We start from the raw sequence: 9411 nt of genomic DNA, 5'->3' as shown, positions 1-9411 counted from the left end.
CTGATGAAGGGTTTCAGCCTGAAATGGCAACTGTTCATTCCTCTCTATAGACGCTGCCTGGACTTGCTGAGTTCCTCCAGCATTTTGTGTGTGTTGCTCTGGATTTCCAGCATCTGCAGAATCTCTTGTGTTAACCTGAATGTTGTTTTATGGCAGCATTACAGTGCAAAGACTTAAAAATTACTATAGATACCAAAATAAATAAATAGTGCAAAAAAGAAGTGTTTGTCCCAAGCTGAGGAATCAAGAACTAGAGGACATAGGTTTAAGGGGAAATACTGAATAAGAATTTAAGTGCCATTTTTTTTCACATGGAGGGTGGTATCTACTTTTTCTTGTGTGGAATGAACTGCCAGAGGAAGTGGTTGAAGCAGATACAATAACAAGAGTCATAGATTCATAGCAAAGTACCCCACAGAAACATGCCCTTCAGCCCTTTTAGTCCATGCTGAACCATTTAAGCTGCCTTATCCCACCAACCTGCACTGGGACTGTAGCACCCCATACCCCTACCATCCAAACTTCTTTTAAACATTGAAATTGAACCTGCATGCTTCCTCTGGCAGCTTGTTCCACACTCTCACAACCCTCTGAGTGAAGAAGTTTCCATTCATATTCCCCTTAAAACTTACCCCTTTCACCTTTAACCTGCTTGCAATGTTTAAAAGACAGTTGTATGGCACTTGGATAGAAAAGGTTCAGAGGGATATAGGCCAAATCACAGCAAATGAGATGAGACATCTTGGTTGCTACGGACAAGTTGGCCAAGGGACCTGTTTCCGTGCTGCATGACTCGAAGTTCAATGTCCACTTCTGTTGTTGCTTTGACCCAACGGACAAGAGAGACTGACGTCTGTTATCACTTTCGACCCCCAGGAATTCAAAGTGCTTCACTGGGGCCATGTAAAAATCAGTGATGCGATTTATGTTTCCGCATGCAGCCTTTACAGTGAATCATCGCTCCAGTATAAACCCAGGCGAGAGTTCTTCACTCTCGAACAGTTGCAGCTATCCTGGTTAAACAGTAACTGGGCAGTGGCTGTTGGTATCTCCGCTGTCCTCCACTTGGCTGGAGAACTGTACATCTCTTTCTGACTCTCCCTCTCTCTCCCGCTCTCTTGCTCTCTGCCTCTTTCTCTTTCTTGCTTTCCCAGTCTCCTGCTGCTCCTCTCTCTTATACACTCTGCACTCTGACCATGATGCTAATATCTCCAGCTAAGCTCTTCCTGCTAGTGGTAATGCTTCACGCCAGTGCCGTCACAGACTCGATATCAATGCAGAATTCGAACGGTAAGCCTGAATTTACTTCTTCAATGATTTTCATAGTTAAAGAAAAGAGGTTGATTATTACTACAACAGTGACGAATAGTCATAGAGTCATATGTAGACCAGTATGGCATAGAAACAGGCCCGTCAGTCCGTGCCAAACCATTTAAACTGCCTACTCCCATCGACCTGCGCCGGGACCATATCCCTCCATACCCCTACCATACCTGTACCTATCCAAACTTCTCTTAAACGTTGAAATCGAGCTTGCATGCACCAGTTGTGCCGGCAGCTTGTTCCACCCACTCACGACCCTCTGAGTGAAGAAGTTTCCACTAAACCTTTCACCTTTCACCCTTAACTCATGACCTCTAGTTCTAGTCTCAGTGAACCTCAGTGGAAAAAGCCTGCTTGCATTTACCCAATCTGAATTTCTCATAATTTTGTATACCTCTATCAAATCTCTCTTCAATCTACTACATTCTAGGGAGTAAGGTTCTAACCTATTCAATCTTTCCCTATAATTCAGGTCCTCCAGTTCTGGCAATATCCTTGTAAATTTTCTCTGTACTCTTTCCAACTTTTTTTATATCATTTCGGTAGGTGGCCAGAACTACACATAATACTCCAAATTAGGCCTCACCTACATCTTATATAAGTTCAACATAACATCCCAACTCCTGTACTCAGTACTTTGATTTGTGAAGGCCAATATGCCAAAAGCTTTTGATATGGCCCTACCACGCTGTGAACATCTGCAGAGGGAGAGGAATGGTCGACATTCTGGGTCAGGATTGGTTCCACTGCTGGTTCTAATGGGGATGAGTCCAAATCTGAGTGTTGACTATCCACCTCCCTCCACAGATGCTGCCTGACCCACTGAGTTCCTCCGGCAATTTTCACTTTGCGTGAAACTAACTTTCCTGTCTGTTTCTCATGCAAACAGTGAAATGTGGTGGTCCTCCAGAGCGGGGAGGGGTCCGGAACCGGTTCAGGTTGCGGAAGCGGATTGTCGGAGGCAAGGAGTTCCAGCCTGGAGAGCACCCTTGGCAGGTAGGTGGGATTCGATTCACGGGTAGGCCTTCTCAGCCCTAACCCAAAACACTAACTGATCATTTCCTTCCATAGATGCTGCCTGACTAGCTGAGTTCCTTCAGAATTTTGTGTACATCTTCTCACGTTCAGTCATGTTCATCTTCTTCTGTAGGTGTCTTTGAAACGGCGTAGGAGCCATCTTTGTGGAGGGACGATCATCGGAGCAAAGTGGGTGATAACGGCTGCTCACTGCTTACGGGACAGGTACAGACCCAACGGGTGCCCTTTCATCATTGGCTTGTTCTTCGAAACAGTCCATTTGTATCAATAAGTAACTCTGGATATTTTTTATTGCAATTCGTCCCTTGTTGATATTCTACTGCCCAGTCTCTGGGATATGGATCCAGGTGCGGTATTCCCTAAAGGATAACTTGCAGGTTGAGTCGGTGGTGAGGAAGGCAAAAGCAATGTTAGCATTCATTTTGCGAGGACTGAAGTGTAAGAACAAGGACATGTTGCTGAGGTTTTATAAGGCATTGGCCAGACTGTACTTGGAATATTGTGAGCAGATTTTTGACCGTTTATATAAGAGAAGATGTGCAGGCATTGGACAGGGTCCAGAAGAGGTTGAAGAGAATGATTCTAGGAATGGAAGGGTTAATGTATGAGGTGTGTTTGGCTCTGGACCTGTACTTGCTGGAGTTTAGAAGAATGAGGGGGGATCTTACTGAAACTTACTGAATATTGAAAGACCTAAACAGAGTGGATGTGGAGAGGATGTTTCCTAAAGTCAGGGAGTCTAGGACTAGAGGGCACAGCCTTAGAATAGAGGGATGTCCATTCAGAACAGAGATGAGGAAGAATTTCTTTAGCCAGAGGATGGTGAATCTGTGGAATTCATTGCCACAGATGGCTGTGTAGGCCAAGTCATAGAGTATATTTAAAGTGGATATTGACAGGTTCTTGGTTAGTCAGGATGTCAGATTATGGGGAGAAGGTAGAAGAATGGGGTTGAGAGGGATAATAAATCAGCCATGATGGAATGGCGGAGCAGACGATGGGTTGACTGGCTTAATTCTGTTCCTGTGTCTCATGGTCTTATGATCTTATATGTGTCCTGCCTGCCTGGTCAGTCTCTGGGATAGAGTCTAATCTGCCCAGATTCTCCAGGATAGGGGTTCTTCCTTCCACGTCACTCCAGGATAGGGGTCTTTCCTGCCAGGTCAGTCTCCAGGATAGGGGTCTTTCCGGCCAGGTCAGTCTCCAGTATAAGGGACCTGCCTGCCCAGCCAGTCACTGCTCTGCCTGATCACTCTCCGAATAGGGGAGACTCTAGCAGTATGCCAGAAGTTTGAGAGTGTCGGGGGGGGGGGGGTGTGTGCAGAAGTGTGTGAAGTTACTATTACTAGGGAGAAGATTCTTGGGAATCTGAAAGGTCTGGAGTTAAGTACGTCACCTGGAGCAGATGGTGTACACCTCAGGGTCCTGAAAGAGGTGGCTGACGAGATTGTGGAGGCATTAGTCATGAACTTTCAAGAATGAATTTATTCTGGCATGTTTCCGGAGGAATGGAGAATTTCAAATGTCGCACCACTTTTCAAGAAGGGGCAAAGAGTGGTAATAAAGGGAGCCTTTCCGGTAGGTTGCCAGTGATTAGTGGCGTTCCACAGGGATCTGTGTTGGGACGTATTTTTTATGTTATACGTCAATGACTTGGATGGTGGAATTGATGACTCTGTGGCTAAGTTTGCAAATGAAACGAGGATAGGTGGAGGGTAGGTAGTTTTGAGGACATATAGAGGGTGCAGTAGGACAGAGATTAGGAGAATAGGCAAAAAGGTAGCAGACGGAATACAGTGTAGGGAAGTGTATGGTCATGCACTTTTGTCGAAGAAATAAAAGGGTCAACTATTTTCTAAATGGAGGGGAAATTCTGAGTTGCAAAAGTATTTGAGAGTCCTTGTGTAGGATCCCCCAATGTTAATTTGCAGGCTGAATCAGTGGTGAGGAAGGTGAATGTGAAGTTTGCATTCATTTCAAGAGGACTAGAATATAAAAGCAAGGATGTAATCAGCTCCATAATCTCTTTAGCCACCTCTTTCAGAACCCTGGGGTGTTCACCATCTGGTCCAGGTGACTTATCTACCTTCAGACCTTTCAGTTTCCAAAGAGCCTTCTCTCTAGTCATGGTAACTTCATACTCTATGTGCCCCTGACTTTTCTGGTTGGCTGCCAGTGACTAGTGTTCCTCAGGGGTCAGTATTGGGACTGCTTATTTTCACATTCTTTGTCAATGATTTAGATAATGGATCTGATGGCTTTTGGGCAAAGTTTGTGGATGATACAAAGATAGGTGGAGGGGTAGGTAGTGCCGAGGAAGCAATGTGATTGCAGCAGGACTTAGACAAATTGGAAGAATGGGCAAAAAAGTGGCAGATGGAATACAGTGTTGGGAAATGTATGATAATGCATTTTGGTAAAAGGAACATTAGCGTGGACTATTATCTAAAAGGGGAGAAGTTTCAAACATCAGAAATGAGGGACTTAGGAGTCCTCGTTATGATGCCCAGAAGGTTAATTTGCAGGTTGAATTGGTGGTGAAGAAGGCAAATGCAATGTTGGCATTTATTTGAAAGGGAATAGGATATAAAAGCAAGGAGATAATGCTGAGGTTTTATAAGACACTAGTCAGGCCGCACTTGGGGTATTGTCAACAGTTTTGGGCCCCATATCAATGTGTTATCATTGGAGACAGTCCAGAGGAGGTTCATGAGGATGATTCTGGTATGAAGGAGTTAACACATGAGGAGCGTTTGACAGCATTAAGTCTGTAATTGCTGGAATTTAGATGAATGCATGGGGATCTGATTGAAACCTACTGAATGTTGAAAAAATGAGATAGGGCAGATGTGGAGAGGATGTTTCCTCTTGTGGGGGTACCCAGAATTAAAGGGTATGGCCTCATAATTGAGGGGTGACTCTTTAGAACAGAAGTAAGGAGATATTTGTTTAGTCAAAGAGTAGTGAATCTGTGGAATGCTCTGCCACAGACTGCGGTGGAGGCCAAGTCCGTGGGTATATTTCAGGCGAAAGTTGATTGTTTCCTGATTGGTCTGTGCATCAAAGGATATGTCAAGAAAGCAGATGTATGGGGTTGATTGGATCCAGGATCAGCCACGATGGAATGGTGGAGCAGACTCAATGGGCTGAATGGCCTAATTCTGCTCCGATGTGTTATGGTCCCTTCTGTACAGGTTCTGCCTTCCCTAGAAGAGAGCCGAATGACCCAAAAATCATATGCCCTCCCTCCTGCACCAACTCCTTAGCCACGTCTTAAACTCTATAATCTTCCTAGTTCTCGTTTCACTAGCACGTGGCATGGATAGCAATCTGAGATCACAACCCAGAAGGCCCTGCCCTTTACCTCAGCACCTAACTCCACGAACTCCCTATTCAGCAGCTCGTCACTCATCCAGCTGCATGGACCATGACTTCTGACTTATCACCCTCCCACTCGATCCGAGATATTCCGGACCCTGGCACCTGGGATGCAACACAGCTTCTGGGAATCCCATTCTCGCTCACAGAACCTCCTGTCCATTCATTCTCCTATCTCCCGAATTCCCTGTCACCACCGTGTGCCTCTTCTCCCCCTTCCCTTCTGAGTCACAGAGGCAGACTTAGTGGGAGAAACTTTCCCTTCCCCAACAGTATCCAAAGTGATATAGCTGTTACTCAGGTGAATGGCCGCAGGGGTACTCACACTGGCTCCGTAACCCCTTTCCCATTCTTGACTGTCACTTGTTTCCTGTGTCCTGCACCTTGGGTGTAACTACCTCACTATATGTCCTATCCTCAGCCTCCTGAATGATCGTTTGGTTCCAGCTCCAACTCCTTAACGTGGTTTGTTAGAAGCGGCAGCTGGATGCACTCCTTGCAGTTGTGGAGGTCTCCCTGCTTTCCCACATCCCACAAGAGGAGCATTTCACTCTCCTGCCTGGCATCTCTACTGTCCTATCTTAGCAGATATAAAGAAGAGAAGGAAAAAAAAAGCTTGAGCTTTCTTTCCTTTGCTTTCTCTGAGTGAAGCCTCTGAAGCTCTAAGATCACCACTATAACAAAGTCTGCTGTGATGATTGCCACTGCGCCTGACCCTGCCTTCCTTTAATTTGCTTTTACTAATCAATCCCAAATGCCGACTGGTCACTGTTCAAAGCTCCATTATTATTACCAATCAGAACAGATTGTGGGCTTCTGGTTAGGAAGACCAGGATCCAATTGCAGAGGGAGGTACAGAGGCCCAGATTATGTAGCTTATTGAGCAGGACTGTGGGAATGATGGCGTTAAACCCTGAGCTATAGTCAACGAACAGCATCCTGTCACAGGTGATCTAAGGCTGTGTGAAGAACCATTGAGATTGCATCTATTGTGGCCATAGGCAAATTCCAGTGGGTCAAGGTACTTGCTGAGGCTGGAGTTGATTCTAGCCACGACCAAACTCTCAAAGCATCTCATCACTATAGATGTGAGTGCTCCTGGATGATAGTCATTAAGGCAGCTCACAGTACTCTTCTTAGGCACTGGTATAGTTGTTGCCACTTTTAAGAAGGTGGGAACTTCCACCGGTAGCAGTGAGAGGTTGAAAATGTCCTTGAATACTCCCGCCAGTTGGTTGGCACAGGTTATCAGAGCCTTACCAGGTACTCTACTGGGATCTTCCACCTTGTGAAGGTTCACTCTCTTTAAAATCAATCTAACATCAGGCTCCAAGACGGAGATCACAGGGTTACCTGGTGCAGCAGGAATCTTCACAGCTGTAGTTATGTTGTCCCTCTCAAACTGGGGGTAGAAGGCATTGAGTTCATCTGGTAATGAAGCAATGCTGCCATTCATGCTATCGGGTTTTGCTTTGTAGGAAGTAATGTCTTGCAGACCCTGCTAGTGTTGTTGTGCATCTTATATCACCTCCAACCTCATTCAAAATGGTCTCTTTGCCCTTGAAATAGCCCTTTGCAAATCATACCTGGTTTTCTGGTACAGGCCTGGGTTGCCAGACTCGAATGCCACAGATCTAGCCTTCAGCAGACCGCATACCTCCTGGTTCATCCACGGCTTTTGGTTTGGGAATGTACAGCAAGTCTTTGTGGGCACACACTCATCTATACAGGTTTTAATGAAGATGGTAACAACTGCAGCAAACTCATCCAAATTTGAAGATTAATCCCTGAATACAGTCCAGTCCACCAATTCGAAGTAGTCCTGTAGGCGCTCCTGTGCTTCCCTTGACAATACCTTCTTGGTCCTCACTACTGGTGCTGCAGTCTTCAGTCTCTGCCTATACTCAGGGAGTAGAAGTTCAGCCAGGTGATCAGACTTCCTGAAATGAGGGCGTGGAATAGCACAATAGGCATTCTTGATGGTGGGGTAACAATGGTCCAGCGTATTGTTTCCTCTGGTATTGCAAGTGATCTGTTGATAATAATTATTTAGTGACTTTTCAAGCTGACTCCCAAAATGATGGTGAAGGTGTCAGGGTGTGCTGTTTCGTGCAAGTTGCTCAGATAATCTAGAGCCTGTTTGACATTGGCCTGAGGTGGAATGTACAGTGCTCCCAAAATGATCACAGAAATCTCCCGCAGAGGGTAAAATGGATGGCACTTAATTGCAAGATATCCCAGGTCTGTTGAGCAGAATTGGGATAACACTGATATATTTCTGCACCAAGAGGAGTTGATCTTGAGGAGCTGATCATCACATGGTCCTAATGCCCCTCTGATACAGCACCCTAGCTCTGAGACCTCCAATTTTATTTACTAGAGACAGGAAGCTTGCCACCAAGACAGTCGGCATTGGTAGTCAAAAACCTTGTTTCCCTGATTGGCAGCCACGTTTCCTTCAAAGAGTTCAATGAGAAGTACGACCATAATAGCCATAGTTTCCATCGGTGTTAAGCAGCGATAGATCGTTTAATTGCATAAAAGCTTCTTTATTAACTGTACATACGTTGGAAGCAGTTGTGATTCTCAGCTGTATCCGGCTGGAACGGGAATATTGTATCATGCTCATTATGTTGTACAGCAAAGAGGTTGCCTGAGGGCATCCCGGAACATTAGAAATCAAAGCTCTGTATTAATGCTCCTCATTGTGATTTGGGGTTTTTAATTTTGTAAAATGTTTTGAAAAACTAATAAAAAAAAAAAAAAAAAATCAAAGCTGGAGAATGCCTCTTGGTCCTTTAGCCTCACTTCAACAGCATTATTACAGCACCAGCAACCTGGGTACGATCCCGTTTGTTTGTGTGGATTTCCTCTGGGTTCTCTGGTTTCCTCTCACATTCCACAACATACAGTTTAGTGGTTTGATGTTCCTATGTTATGGTCTTCAGGTCTAATGTGTAGGTGATTGGCAGAATCTGTGAGGAGTTGATGAGAATCCAGTGTTGGGTGGTGGGGTGGAGTAGTGTCTCTACCAAAGGTGATCCTTCCCTCTGCCAACTTGCAGGTCACCCTTGGGGCAAGGTGTAGTACTTGTAGTGGCCCCCTCCCCTCCAGATCAGGGACATGTGAAGCCATAGGAGCAGGTGGTGGATGGTCGTTTGAGCAGCTGGTGCAAATCACAAGTCCTGGTTATATGGCCACTGACACCAGGCAGACAATCTCTGAAGAGTATTGATAATGGCTGGGGTCACCCGTCTGCCCAGAAGAAGGCAGTGGCAAACCAAGAGCAACCATGGTCATGCAAAGAGCATGATCACCCATGTCAAATTATGACACATAATAGTGATGATGATGAAATGGGTGGTTGATGACCAACATTGACTTAATGGGCCAAAGGGCCTGTTTCCCTGCTGTATGGCTCTATGTGCCTGATGAAGGGGTGTTTCTTCTGCGTTGTTACTCTTTGCTTATTCCCTCTGTACTCAGGAAGATCCTGTCAGTGTTGACGGTGACAGCAGGGGAGCATCATCTGAACAACATGGATAGTAATGAGCAGACGCGGACTATCAAGCGGATCATTACCCATCCCAAGTTCAAGGCTATCTACCCTGTGGAGTTTGATGTCGCTCTTCTGGAACTCAATGGCAACTTCACCTTTGGTAACTTTTGGTG

At 45.4% G+C, this 9411-nt stretch overlaps 1 protein-coding gene across 1 annotated transcript in view; it reads left to right on the top strand.

Annotated features, from left to right (window-relative positions):
- Positions 1-977: 977 nt before the first annotated feature.
- LOC140729742 (ovochymase-2-like) overlaps positions 978-9411 on the top strand; it is a 28504-nt gene continuing 20070 nt past the window's right edge. Inside the window, exons 1-4 of the mRNA XM_073049885.1 lie at positions 978-1290; positions 2213-2319; positions 2474-2565; positions 9226-9398. Of these exons, the coding sequence (XP_072905986.1) occupies positions 1197-1290; positions 2213-2319; positions 2474-2565; positions 9226-9398 (466 nt within the window). The 5' untranslated portion in view covers positions 978-1196. The remainder of the gene's footprint in view (positions 1291-2212; positions 2320-2473; positions 2566-9225; positions 9399-9411) is intronic.

The sequence above is a fragment of the Hemitrygon akajei genome, chromosome 6 (genome assembly GCF_048418815.1).
Source record: "Hemitrygon akajei chromosome 6, sHemAka1.3, whole genome shotgun sequence".
NCBI classification, from domain to species: Eukaryota; Metazoa; Chordata; class Chondrichthyes; order Myliobatiformes; family Dasyatidae; genus Hemitrygon; species Hemitrygon akajei.
Note: the sequence above shows the minus strand (reverse complement) of the source record. Positions and strands in the feature narration are given on the sequence as shown.